The sequence below is a fragment of the Marmota marmota genome, unplaced genomic scaffold (genome assembly GCF_001458135.2).
Source record: "Marmota marmota marmota unplaced genomic scaffold, marMar, whole genome shotgun sequence".
NCBI classification, from domain to species: Eukaryota; Metazoa; Chordata; class Mammalia; order Rodentia; family Sciuridae; genus Marmota; species Marmota marmota.
The window spans coordinates 5,005,034-5,024,422 of NW_025999925.1; the positions used below are offsets into that span (position 1 = coordinate 5,005,034).

The window sequence follows — 19,389 nt, forward strand, 5'->3', positions numbered from 1 at the left end:
ACAAAGCAGAGGGGGAGCAGGGAGGGAAATGGGGGTGGGGTGGGAGAAAGTGCTGTAAAATGAGGAGCTGGAGAGTTTTAAAAAAATGATGGGAATCAAAATGCCAAAGAAGAAATAAACAAGCAAAGCCTTTGGAATATTTCTGAGTTTTTACCTGATGCCATAAGCAATTCTCTTTTAACCCAGGAATTCACAAAATGTTCTCCCTGAGGAAAATTAAATTCATGTTATTGATTATTTAGCTTATATATACCTATTTGTGAATAAGAACTGAAGAACCCCCATATACACCATGAAGAATCTATTAAATAAAAAGGGCAGAGTTGTTGGAGAAACATTCTTTTAATGAATTCTCTTAATGCTGAATGTGTTTTCAGTGACTGTTTACCTGTACCTGTTAGGGGACAGACAGACCTGAACGGTGGGAACATGAGGCTAAGAGAATAATTCTGTAAGATGGGCCCACTGTGCTGACCCCCCACATGCTTTCTTTTCCAAGAGGCAATTTGCCTGCAGCCCTGCCTGACCTCGGTGGACAGGCTATGTCACATTTTTCAGCAAACTACCTGTTTACTGCAGGAGAAATGCATGTCCAAATTAATGTTGATGAGAAGAACCTGAGACACCCTGAAGGAAGAGACTTTTGTGATCAGATTGTGAAACTCTAAGAGATAAGGGTAGTTTCTCCTAACGATAAAGTCTGTAAGAATGTATGGTTAAGAATCCAATTAGAACTGGTCAGCATGGGCCAAAGTGACCTAGAGTTGCCATGGCAGTGGGAACTTGAAAGTCTGATGTCACTCTGCTGTCAGTCAAAAGTCAAGAGGTAGACCTGGGCAGAACTCTCTGGAAACTTCTCTGGGAATAAAATTGGAGTGCAGGAGAAGCAAATTGTCCCTTTCCTTTCTGAAAGGACCCACTCCCCTCCTTTTTCCTATCCTTTCAATAAACTCATTCCTGTTAGGCTGAGTGACATGTCTGAAATCTCTCTGACTTGATCGTAAGAATCAGGGTTTGAAGAGGGGGTCTTCATGGTGCCTCAGTTTCTCAGAAGGCCTCAGCTCCAAAACATACCCAACAGGAAACCTTGTCAGGGTCCCTTTTTCAAGAGACTTGACTCAAAAACAGAAGCGCATTTAGATACCACAGATTCATTTTGACTAATGAAGAAGTACAGGGCAGAGGAAGGAAACAAAATTCAGAAGTGCATTAGGTATTTAGCAACAGATTTTTCTGGGAAAATTGCCTGAAGAGGCACCCCTCCTCCCCCACTCTTAGTCCAGGTTCTCTGCTGGGTTCCAGTCTTCTGTGTCCTGTTAGCCAATCAATTCCTTTTTATTTAAGCCAATTTGGGATGGGTTTCCTGTCACCTGCCCCTAGGAAGTCCTTACTGATTGAGGCTAACTAAATAACCAAGAGGAAGACCCTCTGTGGATGATGGTCTCTCATCAGAAGAACTTACTCAGGCAAGTGGTCAGCTCCAAGAATCTGCGGGAATGGCCTCAGCAAAAGAGCAAAGACTATCAGGAAGGCAGGCAGAGCCAATTAAAAGCCAGTCCCAGAGGGGAAGGGAGGGGGTATGGGATTATAAGTGATGGTGGAATGTGATCATCATTATCCAAAGTACATGTATGAAGATACGAATTGGTGTGGAATATACTTTTTATACAACCAGAGATATGAAAAATTGTGCTGTATATATGTAATAAGAATTGTAATGTATTCTGCTGTCATATATAAATATAAATAGTTAATTAAAAAAAAAAAGAAGGCAGTCCAGGAAAAAGAAATTCTAGGGGCTTGAAATTAACAAAAGGATGTGAATTTTTTTTTTTTTTTTTTGCAGAAGAGAAGCTGGGAATGAAAGGACAGAAAAAAGAAATAGAACCCATGACACAAAAAGAATGCTTCCCACCTTGTGATTCAGATATTACTAGGCAACCAAAGACACTTTGGGAAAATTTTTGCTGTTCTAATTTACCGTTACATCAACAAATCCCTTGTAGCTTTCAATATACTGGGCAATTTCATCTGAGGATTTCTTACTTTGAAGATATTCACATCTATAATAAAAAATAATTAAAAATTACCCAATAGAGTGATACAGTTGTCCTATATCCCAATGAATATGTATTAAAAATATATTGAATTGTTGAATTTTCAATAAAGCTATCAAAAATTTTTACCCTGAAACTTACTTGTGAGAATTATCATTGTTCTGATGTAATTATTCTTTATTTCCATATTGACAGCATGTGTAGTTATTTAATTAAATCTTCAAACAATCCCATACCACCTCACCCACAGACAAAACCAAACCAAGGGGTATCTACTGCTTGGTTTAGACTTTTTCCTATATAGATCTTCAAACAAGTCCCTATATAGCTTGTATGGTTTTCTATTTTTTTTTTGTTTCTATTTTTTGGAAGTTCTGGGGATTGAACCCAGGGCCTCACAAAGACTAGGCAAATCATCTACCACTGAGCTACATCCTCAGCCATATGTGGCTTCTTCTTTTTTTTTTTTTTTAAATTTATTTTTTAGTTGTAGCTGGACACAACACCTTTATTTTATTTAGTTATTTTTATGTGGTGCTGAGGCTCAAACCCAGGGCCTCAAATGTGCTAGGTGAGTGCTCTGCCGCTGAGCCACAACCCCAGCCCCATATGTGGCTACTTTAATGAATAAATGACAAGGAAGAAAAGACAGGGAAGAATGAAATCTATAAATTAAAATCTCAAGAGGAGAGAGGTGAGCATTGATTACTGACTCAGATATTGGATTACATTGAGAATTAATGGTCATCTTCTTTAAAGAGAGATAATAATATTGTGATTGTGGTTTTTAAAAAGGCACTCATAATTCAGAGTTACACACTAAAATATTAAGAGTATTAAAATATTATGGATCATGTAATAGCTGGGATTTGCTTTAAAATAACCTAGTTAATATTATTTCCAGGGGAGATGGGCAGGAGATAGATGAAATATGATTTAGCCACATGTTGACAGGTGGTTAAATAAAAAACTTTCTTAAAAAACTTTAAAGAAATGAATCTGTCTGTGGTAGAAATAGAGAAAGTCATGTTGAAGACACTAATTAGTATTAAAAATAATTAAAATATGCTTCCTTTTCTAAATAAAGACCATTGTAATTTAAAAAGAAATTCTCAAGTTTTTGAAATGAAACATTTTCATTTGGCATATATCAGCAGTATGTAAAACCATTTGTAAGATTGTTTCAAACATTGTTATTTACTTTTTAACTTCTTCTATAAACCATTTTACACCATCTCTATGCAAAGTATCTTGTTTATTAATTGAGGCAAATCATGAAACTTCAACTTGGCAAAACTTATCTTTGCATTGGGGGTAATAAAACAACATTTATAAACTGTTTAAAATTACATAATTCAATTTTTTTTTTACACTGTGACCAGGTCTATCCCAATTGCAGAAGAGAAGCTCGGAATGAAAGGATAGAATAATTCTGGGATAGTCCAGTTTTGGATAGGGAAAGATCAAAACTGATACTCCAGCAAGGTGGCTCTTTTGTCTTTAATTTTGTCTGATTTTTTTTTTCAAAACTGAAAAATTTTATCAGAAAATACTTATCTACTTACTTGGGGAACCACTTGGCATGTTCCTTCCAAGGACTGTCTCCTTCTTCCCAGTCTCCTAAGCATCCACCGCAGGAAAAACACTGCACAGTGTCCCTTTCACCTACATGTGAAAGAAAATGTTTTGATCACCCAGCAATGCCACCAGAGGTGATCATTTTGTGTATGAACAAGACATGCTCCATCTTGCCTGTCCTCTCACAACTCTCTGGCTGAATCTCCATTTCATAGTCCTGCCTTAAATGACCACTTTTGAGCTCTAGAAAGTGACCCCTTGGCCATAGCTATCCTTCACAGAGGACTCTAAGCTATAGAACTCAACATGCTGCCCTAGGTGCTTCCCGGGGCTGGCATGAATGACATTTTGCTCTTTAACCTCTCAGAACCAAAATGATGGAGAAGTGGACAAACATCAGTGAGAAGATCTAAGTTTGACTTTTGCTATGCCATTTCTGTAGAAATGCAGGCACATTTCTTAATTATTTGAGCTCAATAAAGAATAACTAAAATCTGAGGAAAAGGGGCATATTGGTTGGATTAGAATTAGTGCTCATTCTGTGCCTAGCATGAAGTAAGTACTCAGTAAATGATATCTGTTCTTAGAATTCTCATTCACATCCATCAGAACATCTATGGCATGACTATGGCAATTCAAGGTGCCATGCTCTGAAATGCGTTTTGCCCTATATGTTAGAGTAAGATTTAAGATTAAAATAAACAAGCCAGGCGTGGTGGTGCACACCTGTAATCCCAGCAACTTGGGAGGCTAGGGCAAAAGGATCACAGGTTTGAGATTAGCCTCAGCAACTTAGAGAGACCCTAAGCAAATTAGCAAGACACGGTCTCAAAATAAAAAATAAAAGCTGGGCATGATGGTGGCGCATGCCTGTAATCCCAGGGGCTTAGGAGGCTGAGACAGGAGGATCATGAGTTCAAAGCCAGCCTCAGCAACCCAGGGACCCTGTCTCTAATAAAATACAAAAAAAGGGCTGGGGATGTGGCTCAGTAGTTAAGCACCTCTGGGTTCAATCCCCAGTACTACTACTACTACCATTACTACTACTACTACTAATAATAATAACAATAATAAAACCAGTATTACCTAAGGTCAAATTTAAGGACCAGTAACATTCTTATTTTCTATATACTTGACAAATTAATACACATTGTGCTAAATGCAAAATCAAAACAAAATTACTGAAGTTGAATTTTATTAACTTATTTAAATTAATGAATTTTTTTCAGTACTGGGGATTGAACCCTGGAACACTCTACTACTAAGCTATACACCCAGCCATTTTTATTTTTTATTTTGAGACAAGTTCTCACTAAATTGCTGAGGTGGGCCTTATCTTGCAATCAGCCTGCTTCCGCTTTCCCAGTTGATGGGATTACAGGTATGTTCCAACATGTCCTGCTTGAAGTTAATTTTTTTTTTTTTTTAACCCAGAGACACTTAACCACTGAGCCATGTCCCAGCCTTTTTTATATTTTATTTAGAGACAGGATCTCTCTGAGTTGCTTAGGCCTTGCTAAATTGCTGAGAACTCGCTTTGAATTTGCTATTCTCCTGCCTCAGCCGGGAGGATTACAGGTGTGCACCATCAGGCCCAGACTTGAAGTTCAATTTTAATAAAACAGACTTCATATCGGATACAACACACTTAACAAGTGAGGGTTCATAAAATATTGAGAAATGCCACCAGAATATGGAATTTAAACACTTTAGAGAAACACTTCAGAAAAAGATTTCAAGTTACCTGTAAAGATGAAGCCCGCAGCTGAGAGGGCATGTGGGGATATCCCATGGGCATAAAATGGCCAATTCTTGAAGGATTCGAGTCTGGTCTCCTCATTTCGGTACCTTGCTTTGTCCCCTCTCAGCTTCTTCCTTGGATTCTTCACCCTTACGTCATACTTGGCAATGTTACCAACATCTTTGCCCAGAAGGAACTCACAGTGTGGACGAAATTTCTTGTGATTTTCTATGGGAAGTTTTCTGAGGCTGGTACCAAAGAGGATTAAGCTACAGCAGAAGCACTGAATCCCAGATTTTACCCCAGTGAAGTAAAACCCAGCTGCTGCCATCTCTGATGGTATCCATGAACTAAATGACTCGTAGGTCATGAAAGTCTTTAACCTTTTGACTTCACTGCGCATTTGTGAGTTAAAGCCTTTCTGCATTTTTGCTCGGATTTTCTCTTCATTTTCTTCCATTTCCTTTGCCATCTGAACAGCATCTATGCCCAGAAGGGTACTCAGCTCTGGGAGCAAATCATAATCAAATTGAGAAATCCTCTCCTCAGAGGCCTTCCCCTCAGTGGCCATTTTCTGAAAAAGGGACAAAAGGAGGTTGATTGGCTATGGTATACTTTTACTATAAACAGCCTTGCCTTACTGTTTCTGAAGAAGGCAGAACTTGAAGGAATTCAGAAATTACCTGGATTTTCAAGGCAAAAAAAAAAAAAAAAAAAAAAGTTGCTTGGACAATGTCAGTGCTCATCCACTTTATCAATCCACAAATATTTGCTAAATGCTCACTTGTGTGTTAAGCACTGTGAAGGCACTGAGGATCTGGCTCAGTAAGACAGATCATGAAACCTTCCAAATGTCCATCATGGACACATGCAGTAACATGGACATAAATTTACATTTGTGTTAAGGGAAAATATATACAAAATGTTATAGTCCAGTAGTGGTAATTTGATAAAATTATTTAGCTTCTTGTCTGTTTGTTTTCATTTTTCTGGTATTAGAGATTAAACCTGGGGGTGTACTACCTCTGAGCTGCTCTGCTCCCCCAGCCCTTTTTTTACTTTTCATTTTGAAAAAAATGTCTTGCTAAATTGCTGAGACTGGTCTCAAATTTTCTGTCCTCTTGCCTTAGCCTCCCAGGTAGCTGGGATTACAGGTATACATCACCATGATGGCTTAGATTTTTTAAAAGTTATTATTTTAATTGCTTTCACTTTCTAATTGTGCTCACTTTCTAAATGGCAGTGCTCTGTACCCAAGCTATAGGTGACCCACTATACTTACTGTTATGTGTGTGATACATTTTATTTTATAAGCTATTTTCCTAACTAAAAATTATAAGGTATTATCACATTAATAAATATATTTCTTCAGTCAGGGCTGTGGCATTGTTATGGGGCAGGCTATATGGGCAATGACCAAACAGACTCCATTTTACCCTGAGACTCCATATCATGTAAAAAATGCTTCTCCCTTGGGAAAACCCCACCTCTGTACCCATTAATAGTTACCTAGCATAGCATATCTGGCAACACAAAATAGCAATTCTTATACAATGTAAAATTGTTCTCTTTGCTTTCCATTTATCTTGGACAATATACCTTGTCAGAGATTGTCTAGACGTTAGTAACCATTCTCTAACTTGTACTCCACTAGTGTCATTTTGACCCCCTTCCCTTCTGCTTGCTTGCTGCTATGCCAACCTGGAAAGTCCTGTGGGAAATACCAATGTAGCCATTGCATTGTCTCTCAGACTGCCCAATCCAGTGTCTGTACCTGCTTGCTTACAGCAACGTCAACCCAGATGTAGTTTTTACCTTTAAATATCCTAAAATTCTCAGGCTTGGGGCTGTTCCTGCAGAGACAGTCATGGGTCCTGTGGGGAGCAGTTGCCGGCTGGCTGGCTTAATAAAGACTATTCAATTTGGACAAAACTGGGACTTGGTGTGTTTTCTGAGTGCCCTGCCCCACAACAGCATATGCCTGTAATCCCAGCAACTCAGCAAGCTTGAGGCAGGAGGATGACAAGTTTGAGGCCAGCTTCGGCAATTTAGCAAGACCCTGTCTCAAATAAAAAATAAAAAAGAGCTGGGGATGTATCTCAGTGATTAAGTGCCCCTGGGTTCAATTCCTAGTACCTAAATAAATAAACACATTTCTTCAATGTACTTTTTTTTGGGGGGGGGCACCAGGAATTGAACCCAGGGTTGCTTTGCCACTGAGTCACATCCTCAGCTATTTTATTTTGAGATATGGTCTTGCTAAGTCTCTTAGAGCCTCAAAAAATTGAACTTGTGATCCTCTTGCCTCAGCTTCCTCAGCCACTGCGGTTACAGGTGTGTGCCACCATGCCTGGCCATATTGCATTCTTAAAAACCACATCAGACATGGCTGAAGCTATTGGAGGCACAGCTGGATTTCATCCTCTGTAGTCCACAACGAATATCCTGTATCATCAATTTATATCACAGGCCATACCAGATTTTTTAACAAAGAACTCATCATCATTAGTACAACTGCATCTAACATGTCCTTAATTGGGGCTGAGTCTCTTGACATCTCCCAAACATCCTGCATTGCTTCAAATGAAACACTTGAATAGGCTTGAGTCATTCTAAAGACCCCTATTCCAGCATCTCCAAATAAAATCAGATGAAGACCAGATTTTCATGAAATCCTTTTCCTCAAAGGCTTGGGTAAGGGACATATTCCCCATTCAGACATCATGTCCATTTCAATAATATATCAGGGAAAGATAGCACAATAATTATGGACAACATAATTATATTCTAGTACAACACAATTTTTTCCTCATTAATTCCTGCCATCTTTCATTTTTAAATCACAGCTTTATTGGGATATAATTCACACATCATAATATTCACCTGTTTAAAAATATAATTCCAGAGATTTTAGCATATTCAGACTCATGCAACCCTTACCACACTCGATTTTTAAGTAGTTTCATCACCCCCCTCCCCCCAAAAAATGCTCATTAGCAGTTGTTTCCCATTTTTCTCTAACTCTCCTAGCCCTAGATAACCACTAGGTTACTTTCTGTCTCTGCTAGATTTATCCATTCTGGACATTTCATATAAATCGTACAACATGTGGTCCTTAATGTCTGGTTGCATTCACTTAGAATAATGTTTTCAAGGTTCATCCATGTTGTAGCATACATAATACTTCATATTTCCTTTGTTGTCAAATAATATTCTATTATATGGATATACCATATTTTATTTATCCATTTATCAACATTTGGCTTATTTACATTTTTTTTGGCTATTATGAAGAATGCTACTGTGTGCACTTGTGTACAAGATTTTGTGTAGACTTTTTTTTTCTTAAACCTATAGTTGCATTGTCATATCATAAAAATTAATTTAGTTGTACTTTAACTTTTCATCAGTAGGTTTAGATATGACAATACATTATGCACTACTAAATTTTTTTTTTAACCACCTGCAGGCTATTTTATCCATAACAATGTAAAACATCATCAGGCCCCCCGTGGGGCAGCACCAAGAGACCTTGACCATCCTCTTCTTCACATCACATTGTTTGTTTTAGTTGTAGATGGACACAACACCTTTATTTTTATGTGGTGCTAAGGATTGAACTCAGTACCTCACACATGCTAGGTCAGCACTCTACCACTGAGCTCACATTGTTTTAAAAGGACTGTAGATTTCACTTTTGTATCATCATAATTTTTTTTTTAATTCATCAAGGCTAGTATAAATTAGAAATCCATTGTGATTCTTTCACAGTTTAAGGATTAATGGAGCAGACAGACTAACCACCATAATGAATCATCTTAGAGTGGTGTGTTGAAATTTCAGCAGCAACTCCATTTCTTTCCTCCTTTTTTCATGTCATTTCTTAGTTCTATTTTGTTTTTCAGCATGGTGACTGAATCCAGGGCTTTGTATATGTTCAGCCCATGGTATACCAGTGAGGTACAATCAGCCTTTTCATATCATTTGTAATTATCCATCTGAACATTCATTCAGTTCTCTTGTCCTGAGGGTTTATTCATCTTTTATTCTTTTAGCACAACTAGGATCAAATGAGCTAGTTGGTGGGCAACAGCCTTTCTTCACTGTTCTCCTGACATTCAGGTCACATAAGCAATTAGAGGACCTCTTATCACAGCATCACTTAAGTCAAAGGCATAAAATTTAGGCTACCTTTGTATCATCATGTCACCAGTCCAAAGGTGCTTGGTTGCATCTCAACATTTCTGTAATCTCACCTATAGATGTAGTTTGACAGTTTCCCTTTACATGATGTTTTATGTACCCCATTTTTTCCAGCTCAACCAATTTGGAATTTGCCCACATTTCTGCAAAAGCTGCAACAAATTGAAGATCATTATCAAGACCAAGCATGCCTTTCATGTGAAAATACATTTGACAGTACTTTAAAAAAGGAAGAGCTCCTTTGTCACTAATGTATTAAATATACTTTAGCTGGGCATGGTGGCATACACCTGTGATCCTAGTGGCTTGGGAGGCTGAGCAGGAGGATCATGAATTCAAAGCCAGCCTCAGCAAAAGCAAGGTGCTAAGCAACTCAGTGAGACCCTGTCTCTAAATAAAATACAAAATAGGGCTGGGGATGTGACTCAGTGGTTGAGTGCCCCTGAGTTCTATCTCCAGTACTCCCCCAAAAAACTTTAAAAAATAAAAATAAAAATGGGTGGTGGAGCATCCCTATATTTAATCCCCAGTATCATGAAAAACAGAGCAAAAAACAAACAAAAATAAATAAAATTAGCAATAGTTTAAGAAGCTCTCTGTGACAATCTACAGTTTACTTATCTCTTTGAATAATTATATTTTTAGTTGTCTCTTGATGTCCTTTCCCTATAGAGTCACTTTAGTGATCATCTATAAGATGAGGGTCATAGTCCCACCAAAAGAAACATCTTCCCCACTCTCATGTTCCTTCCCTATACAGAAGGAAGTGGTCATGGTTTGGCAACCTAGGACTCTTTTTTAACTTACTTTCACTTTTGCCAATGCCAGCTAATATACAGTATCCTTGACTGACTTCCTCTGTGCCTGGATTTCTTTTTTAATCAATTTAGTTATTTCTTTTGGTTTTAGATCCACCGCCTTCAAATTCCATTAACAGATGCATAACCGTAAAGCAAAAACCATAAATCATCTAAGAAGGGGTCTTTTATACTCCTTGGAGTCAAGTGGCCCAAACTAGGATGTATAACCAGACTTGGAAACATAAACCAGATGCTACAGGGCTGTCCCCCGGTCTAACTCACACCCTAGCATAAGACTACATTCATAAATAGTTTCTTTCATTCAGGTTTGGCCAATAAATGCCACAAAGCTCTTGTCCTCCCTGGAGATAAATAAGCACAGGGTTGCAACAAACCAGTTGTTTCCCATAAGGCGCTCTGGCCCACATGAGAATCCAGAACCAATATATTGACTCAATAAAGTTTTGGTCAATTTTGCTGGCTGTGAAATCATTTCTGGGGAGAAGAGATGATTGCCAAGGCCCTTTCCAATGCTCTTTGACTATAAGTACCAAGAATGCCATTGAAGTAAATATGGTCACGGAGCTAGGATTTAAACTCAAGTTTAAGTAACTTCAACCCCTGTCCTTTTTCTTCCATACCAGCCTTCCTCTGAAGAAAGAAACAAGAACAAGAGAAAGAAGGGAGGTCGTAAGTTTAAATGTGGAAGAAAAGTCCCTTTGTCAGAGAGATCACTGACTTACCTTGAAATTTATCTGGAGTCACGGTCAAATGGAAGGAGAAAGCCAGCTAACTGGAAAGAGAATGAGAAAACATGTGACTTAAATACAAATGCTCTGAGTTTGTCCTTTAATGGGAAATTGTGAGAAAATATTTGAGGAACTAAAACTCAAAACAAATTGCACAAAAAAGTCACCAGTAAATGTGCTAAGATACTGAGTCAACAGGGTTAGTGAACTAACCCTTTCAGGACCAAAAAAGGAATAACAAAACATACCAATTCCCACAACAGGAAATTTTTTATTCTATATATGCGATTTGGTTAATAGTTATGCTGCAAGTGTAAGTCATTAACAGTGACAAGTTTCTATCTTTCTGGTTCTTTCAGGATCTTCTCTTTTATGCTTGGAGTTATAATATTACAAAATATTGTGTCTAGGTGGTCTTTCCATATTCACTGTGCTGGAGCAGGAGACCCACGATTGCCAGGGGAATGTGCAAGGGGAACAGAAGAAAGGGGCTGTGCGAGGACCAGGAGACAGAGGGAGGCGCAAGGGGCACCAAGGGGAGCGTGCTAGGGGCCCTTGGGTCACACCCGACAGGAAACAATGCCATGCTACTCCATGGGACACTAGGAATGCAGTCAGAAGTTCAGGCTAGCGGCCAGGCCCAGGGACTGGAGAGCAAAGGGTCAGGGTTAGGGAGAACTGGATTGGGGTAGGGGCAGCATGCAAGGCGAGAGGGCAGGGGAAGAAAGGGAGGGGATCGCTTAGGGCTAGGTAGGCCCAAGTCCCACCTCCATTACCAGGTGTCAAGGTTTGAGCTGCTAAGGGGACCCAGGCAAGGGGCAGGGCTCTGTTTCCCATAGGCAGCATTCAGGGCCCAGAGGCCAGCCAGTTCTACTCCTCTGCCCCAGGTGAGTAGATCCTTAGAGAGGGACCTGGAACAAAGGAGGGCAGAAACAGGGCACTGTGAGGGGATACCTGGTGTGCAGAGGTGAGGGGTGGTCGGTGGGAAGCCAGGACCCCCTGGAGGAGCACTGGCTAGGGAGAAGCAGGGGGAGTGGAGGGTCCAGGCAGTGCCAGTATACCACAGCACACGGGGAACAGAGGGGAGGCACAGGAGGGGGCCAGAACAAGGGGCCTGAAGTCAAGAGATAGGGACAGGGTCCTAGAGAAGGGCGGCCAGGAGCTCAAACAAGGAGCCAGGCCTAGGAATGGAGAGCCAAGTGCAAGTGCTGGGGTGTGGTGCATGAAAATGGACAGGGCTGGGGAGGGGAAGGAGGGGAGAAAGGGGAGCGGCTGGTGCAAAGGGAGGAAGGCTCATGAACCAGGTCCACTGCTGGGTACCAGGGTTGGGGAACTGGGTCCTGGCTGAGGGAGGCCAAAGGGCCCAGGCCAGGACTATGTTTTCTTCAAGGGAGCCAGCAGGGACAAGAGGCCAAATCCAGTCTCCTGGCCCCAGTGAGCATCCTGGGAAGGGGATCGGGAAAAGGGCCCTGGCAGGGACAGGGATGATAGGAGGGCGTAAGGAGGGCACAGCCTGAAGGGGAGGAAAACAGGTGTTGGTGGGGTGGGGGCCAGGACCTCAGCAAGGAGCCCAGGTTAGGGACTTAGAGAAGGGCCCAAGCCAGGGGAGAGCAGGGAAGGGCAGGGCCGGGAAGGTGGGGCTGCACTAGGGTACTGCAGTACAGGGAAGCCAAGGGGAACAGGGAAGAGGCCTCAGCGAGAGACTCTCAGTCAAATCCCAGGGACTCACATGGAACAAGAAGAGCCATCAGAGGCTCAAGCGAGGAGCCAGGCTGGGGAATGGAGAGCCAAGGGCCAGCGCTGGTGCAGGGGGCTCAGGACAGTGGACAAGGCTGGTGAGGGAAGGCAGGGGATCTGGCAGCCGGGAGCTAGGCTCCAGACCCAGGGCCACTGCCAGGTGTCAGAGTTCTAGGTGCAGGACCAAGGGCCCAGGGAGAGCAGAGGCCCAGGCGAGGGGCAAGGCTCTGTTTTCCATGAGGCACTCTGGCCCCGATGAGAATCCAGAACCTGGGAACGAGCTAAGGACGCCTGGCAAGAGAAGGGGGCCAGGAGAAGGGTGATGGGAGGGCACGGCGGGGGTGGTGGTGGCTGTGTGGAGGAGCGAGAGCCAGGACCCAAGCCAGGTGCCCAGGCAAGGGACCCACCCCACCCACAGAGGATGAGGAACCCAAGGAGCAGGAGACCCGCGAGCGCCAGGGGAAAGCGCGAGGGGAAGAGGAGAAAGGGGCTGCGCTAGGAGCAGGAGACAGAGGGAGGCGCATGGGGCATGGAGTGGAGCTCACTAGGACGACCATGCAAGGGGCCCCCAGGTCAGACCCGACAAGAAGGACGCTACACTACGCCGCCACGTGACTCGAGGAACACAGTCAGGGGCTCAGGCGAGCGGCCCTGTCCAGGGACTGGAGTGCAAAGGCTCAGGGCTCGGGAGGGCTGCCTTGGGGTAGGGGCAACCTACAAGGGGAGAGGGCAGGGGAAGGAAAGTAGGGGATTGCTCAGGGCTAGGTCAGCGCAAGAGCCAAGGGGCAGGGCTGGGGCAGGGGGCTTAGGAAAGTGGACAAGGCTGGGGAGGGAAGGCAGGGGATTTGGCTGCGGAGAGCTAGGCTGCAGGCCTAGGACCACTGCCAGGTGTCAGGGTTCTGGGTGCAGGACCAAGAGCCCAAGGAGAGCAAAGGCCCAGGCGAGGGGCAGGGCTCTGTTTCCCAGAGGGGCACTCTGGTCCAGATGAGAATCCAGGGTCAGGGACCAGGCAAAGGAGGCCTGGCAATGGAAGGGATCAGAAGGAGGGAAACTGGAGGGCACAGCGGGGGAGGGGGGGTCGCGGTGAGTGCAGAGAGGGGCGAGAGCCAGGACTTAAGCGAGGAGATCAGGCAGGGGACTGTCTGACCGACCAAGAATGAGGGATCCCAAGACCAGGAGACCAGAGAGCACCAGGGGAAAGTGCAGGGGAAGGGGAGAAAGGAGCCGCGCGAGGCCCGGGAAACAGAGGGAGGTGCAAGGGGCACCTAAGTGAGCGTGCTAGGAGGCTCAAGCAAGGAGACCCCAGTTTAGGCTCTACACGAAGTGACCCCACCCAACGCCTGGTGACACGAGGAACATGGACAGGGGCTCAGGCAAGCGGCCAGGCCCAGGAGTGGAGAGCGAAGGGTCAGTGTTAGGGAGGGCTTGGTTGGGGTAGGGGCAGCATGCAAGGCAAGAGGGCAGGGGAAGGAAGGAAGGGGATTGCTTAGGGCTAGATCAGCCCAAGTACCATGTCCACTGCCAGGCGTCAAGGTTCGGGAGGTGAATGGGACTCAGGCGAGTGGCAGGGCTATGTTTCCCATGGGAACATTCAGAGTACAAAGGCCAGCCAATTCCACTCCTCTGCCCCAGGTGAGTAGATCCTCAGTGAGAGACCTGGAGCAAAGGAGGGCCAAAAGAGGGCTCTGTGAGGGGATACCTGGTGTGCGCAGGTCGGGGGGGGGGAAGGTGGGGAGCCAGGACTCATTGGAGAAGACCAGTGTAGGGAGAAGCAGGGGGAGTGGAGGGTCCAGGCAGTGCCAGGATACCACAGCACAAGGGGAACAGAGGGAAGGCACAGGGGGGTGCTGGAAAAAAGGGCCTGAAATCAAGGGACAGGGACTGGGTCCTTGAGAAGTGCGGCCAGGGGCTCAAGCAAGGAGCCAGGCCCAGGAATGGAAAGCCAACTGCGAGTGCTGGGGTGTGGTGCATGTAAAGGGGGACAGGGCTGGGAAGGGCAGGGAGGGGAGAAAGGGGAGCAGCTGGTGCAGGAGGAGGAAGCCTCAAGGCCCAGGTCCACTGCCTGGTGTCAGGGTCTGGGAGCAGGCCCCGGGCTGAGGGAGGCCAAAGGGCCCAGGCAAGGGGCAGGGCTACGTTTTCCCAAAGGGAGCCCCCAGGGTCAAGAAACCAGGTCCAGTCCCCTGGCCCCGGTGAGCATCCTGGGAAGGAGATCCCGAAAAGGAGCCTGGCAGGGATAGGGATGACAATAGGCAGGCCTAAGGAGGGCACAGCCTGAAAGGCTGGCAAAAAGATGTAGGTGGGGTGGGGGCCAGGACCTCAGAAATGAGCCCAAGTGAGGGACCCAGAGGAGGGCCCAAGCCAGGGGAGAGCAGGGAAGGGTGGGGCCTGGAAGGCGGGGCTGCACTAGGGTACTGCAGTACAGGGAAGCCAAGGGGAGCAGGGAAGAGGCCCCAGCAAGGGGCCTCAGTCAACACCCAGGGACTCATGGAGCAGGAAGGGCTACCTGAGGGAGGCTCAAGCAAGGAGCCAGGCCAGGAAATGCAGAGTCAAGGGCCAGGGCTGGGGCAGGGCGCTCAGGACAATGGACCAGGCTGGGGAGGGAAAGTAGGGGATCTGGCAGGGTGGAGCTAGGCTCCAGGCCCATGGCCACTGCCAGGTGTCAGGATTCCAGGTGCAGGACCAAGGGCCCAGGGAGAGCAAAGGGCCCAGGTGAGGGGCAGGGCTCTGTTTCCCATAAGGCACCCCTCAAGTATCATGTTTTGAATCATGGGTTACAAACCAGGCAAGGTGGCACATAACTGTAATACTAGCAACTAAGGAGGCTGAGCCAGAAGGATAGCAAGTTTGAGGCCAGCCTCAGCAGATTATCAAGGCCCTAACTCATTTAGTGAGACTCTGTCTCAAAATACAAAATAAAAAGGGCTGAGGATGTAGCTCAGTGGTAAATCACCCCTGGATTCCATCCCTAGTACCCAAACCCCTGACCCTCAGCATCTCAGAGGCTTTCTTCTTTAGATGGGACATGTGCTTGCCAGAGGCCACCCCTCTTTGCCTCACCTGCCTGCCCCTTCATACATGTGAATTCGTGCAGACCCATTTCACAGCTCCTCCTTCCTACTCCTCTAACACTTGGGGCAGTATTAGCACTTTCACATGGACTTCTTGACAGGGCTGCTTATTTTTAGACTGGGAGGTTCACAGACCCAGGAGGTTAGGGCTTATGTCCTCTTTTTACTGTCCATATCCCCAAGGCCTAGGATCTTGTTGGACTTTTAGATGACGTACAAGGTCTGTGGGGTGAATCAATAAATTAATGAGTGTGCCTTGTTTCCCGGGTCCTGGCCTGAAATGTAATTCAAATAGCACCTCAGGCCAAATCAAGAATTTAATCCCACAGAGAGCCTGCAGAGTCCCCAGTCCACCTTCTAATAATACCTGTCTTCAGAACGGAACTAGGCAATATGCAAAAAAAAAAAAAAAAGGTTAGTAGGGTTTCCATAAGCTTACCTCTCAGGCCCAGCAGCCCTTGGCCAGGCTCAGTGGGCACTAGGACTCCAAGATGGCATCAGTCAAACCAGTGAAAGCAGAAACTCATGGATGTCAAACTAGGGGAGCTTCCACAACGGATACTGGTGAGGGATTTCACCCCTAAAGGAACAGCGGGAGCATTTCAGAGAGATTACTACCATTACCGCAGCAAGTACATCAACATGAAGAAGGGGAACATCGCCCGGGCTAACATGGGGCTGGAAGCTTATGTGCTTTTCAGCTACTGCCTTCCTTACAAGGGACTCAAGCGTGAGCAGTGACACTAGTGCCACGGAAGAGGGGCCAATGTGGAGAGTCTATTTGACCAGGACCACCTCCCCCAGGCTCCCCGATGAAGAACTCAAGTCACAGTCAAGGCTGAGTTATTTCATATTCCTGAGAATTGACGACCATAAAAGGTGGCTGGTCTGTGGGGGAAAAAATGTGACAACATCTTGTGCCCTTTTCTTAGGGGACTCAAACTTCTTGCCTTTTCTCCTCAACTATACTACCTACTAAAGGCATAGTATTAGTATTCTACTAACCCATTTCCCAAGGACTGGTTGTGACCCTTCTCTCTTACCATTCATGAAATTAGTCCATGTTATGAATTTGCTAACCACTAAAGAGATAGAGATGGACACAGACATCACCACAAACATGAGGAAGTCACGAAAAATTGAGTGATCTTGAAAAATCCCTTCCTGTTTTTTCCCATTGTTATTCCGAGCAGCAGAAGCCCTGCTGACCCCTGTTGCAACATATTAATATTTTTTTTTGTTTAAAAAACAGCTTTATTGAGATAAAATTCATGCAACTTAAAAAACTCAAAAAGATTATAAGGGAGGCTGTGTCTGTGGCTCAGCGGTAGAGCGCTCGTCTAGCATGTGTGAGGCCCTGGGTTCAAACCTCAGCACCACATAAAAATAAATAAACAAAATAAAGGTATTGTGTCCAACTACAACTAAAAAAATATTTAAAAAAAGATTATAAGGGAATACTGTGAACTAGAAGATATAGATAATTATTGTTAAAAGGTATGGGTTTCTTTTGGGGGGGGTGAATATGTGAATTGTAAGATTTAGAATAATGTTCCTCTTTCATTCCTGATATTAGTAATTTCAGTCTTTTTTTCCCTTGGCCATTCTACTGAAAGATTTGTAAACTTTGTTGAACCAATTTTTGGTTTTATTGACTTTTCTCTATTAATTCCCAGTGTTTCTTTTTCTTATATAAATGCATATTCTTATTTTTCCTCCTTTTTTATATAATAGGTAGCTCGTGATATACTTGGAATGTTATTATATTCTGAAGGATGTGCTTCAGGTAGAAAGAAAATGATCCTAAATAGATCTAAGATGCAAGAAATGGAGAGTCAAGAAAATGGTAAATATATAATTAGATTAAAAAAATTTTTTTTGTAGTTGTAGTTGGACAGAATGCCTTTATTTTATTTGTTTATTTTTATGCAGTGCTAAAAATTGAACCCAGTTCTTCACACATGCTAGGCAAGTGCTCTGTCACTCGGCTACAGTCCATCCCCTAATTAAATTTTAATAAACATTGACTGATTAAAATGAATATTAGTTGGAATGGAACCACCATTTGACCCAGCTATCCCACTCCTAGGTTTATACCCAAAGGACTTAAAAGCAGCATACTACAGCGATGCAGCCACCTCAATGTTTATAGCAGCCTCAATTGACAATAGCTAAACTATGGAAACAGCCTAGATGCCCTTTAATAGATGAATGATAAGGAAACAGGTATGTATACACAATGGAATACTATTCAGTGTTAAAGCAGAATGAAATTATGGCATTTATGGGTAAATGGATGGAGTTGGAGAATATCATGCTAAGCGATATAAGCCAATCCCCCCAAACCAAAGGATAAATGTTTTCTCTGATAAGTGGATACTGATCCATAATGGGCTGGGGGCAAGGGAAGAATGGAAGAACTTTGGATAGAGCAGAAGGGAGGGAGTGTGTGTGGGGGGAAGATGGTACAATCAGATGGACGTTATTATCCCTATGTATGGGTATGATTGCTCTAATGTGTGACTCTACTCATGTACAACTAGAGAAATGAAAAGTTGTGCTCCATTTGTGTAAAAAAATTAAAAATTAATTTAAAAAAAGAAATATGATAACAGGGAAAAATAAACAAATATTAGGGCTGCGGATGTAGCTCAGTGGTAGAGTGCTTACCTAGCATACTTGAAGCCCTAGAGTTTATTACCAATACAGCAAAACAAGATACTCAAATATTAGTATTTTATGAAACAAAAAATTAAATATATAACAATAATAATATATATGAGAGAAGGAGTTAAATGAAATTAAGGTAATTTTTTATTTCACTTAACATGATGTTCTCCAGTTCCACCCATTTACTGGCAAATACTATAATTTCTTTTTTTTATTTAAATTTTTTTTAGTTATTCATGCTAGTATAATGTATTTTGACAAATCATATATACATGGAGTGTAATTTTCCATTCTTGTGGTTATATGTGATGTGGAATTACACTGGTCGTGTATTCATATATGAATATAGGAAAGTTATGTCTGATTCATTCAACTGTCTTCCCCATTCCCAACCCTTTTCTCCCCATTTCTCCCTGTCCAATTCGGTGAACTTTTACTCCCTCCCCTACCGCCTATTGTGAGTCAGTGTCCACATATCAGAGAGAACATTTGGCCTTTGGTTGTATGGGATTGGCTTATTTCACTAAACATGTTAGTCTCCAGTTCCATCCATTTACTAGTAAATGCCACAATTTCATTCTTCTTTTTGGCTGAGTAATATTCCATTGTGTATATGTACCTCATTTTCTTTATCCAGGAACTTGCGGATCTGGCAGCAGGTAGAAGGGACTGGAATTGAGCAGACTGCTTGTTTGGAGCCCAGTTGCTGTTGTCCCTGAGTTAGATAGAAACCAAGATACTTGAATTTTTCTTGACATATTTGGACTTTCTTGAGACTTTGTAACC

At 43.4% G+C, this 19,389-nt stretch overlaps 1 protein-coding gene across 2 annotated transcripts in view; it reads right to left on the reverse strand.

Moving 5' to 3' along the window:
• LOC107152298 (NLR family apoptosis inhibitory protein) overlaps positions 1 to 11,263 on the reverse strand; it is a 34,895-nt gene extending 23,632 nt beyond the window's left edge. For both annotated transcript variants that reach the window (XM_015497820.2, XM_048800161.1), the window contains exons 1-5: positions 11,123 to 11,263; positions 5,380 to 5,950; positions 3,623 to 3,722; positions 1,982 to 2,063; positions 155 to 206 (exon numbers count right to left, since the gene is read on the reverse strand). In XM_015497820.2, the coding sequence (XP_015353306.1) occupies positions 155 to 206; positions 1,982 to 2,063; positions 3,623 to 3,722; positions 5,380 to 5,947 (802 nt within the window). In that variant the 5' untranslated portion in view covers positions 5,948 to 5,950; positions 11,123 to 11,263. The remainder of the gene's footprint in view (positions 1 to 154; positions 207 to 1,981; positions 2,064 to 3,622; positions 3,723 to 5,379; positions 5,951 to 11,122) is intronic.
• Between the last annotated feature and the right edge of the window lie 8,126 nt (positions 11,264 to 19,389).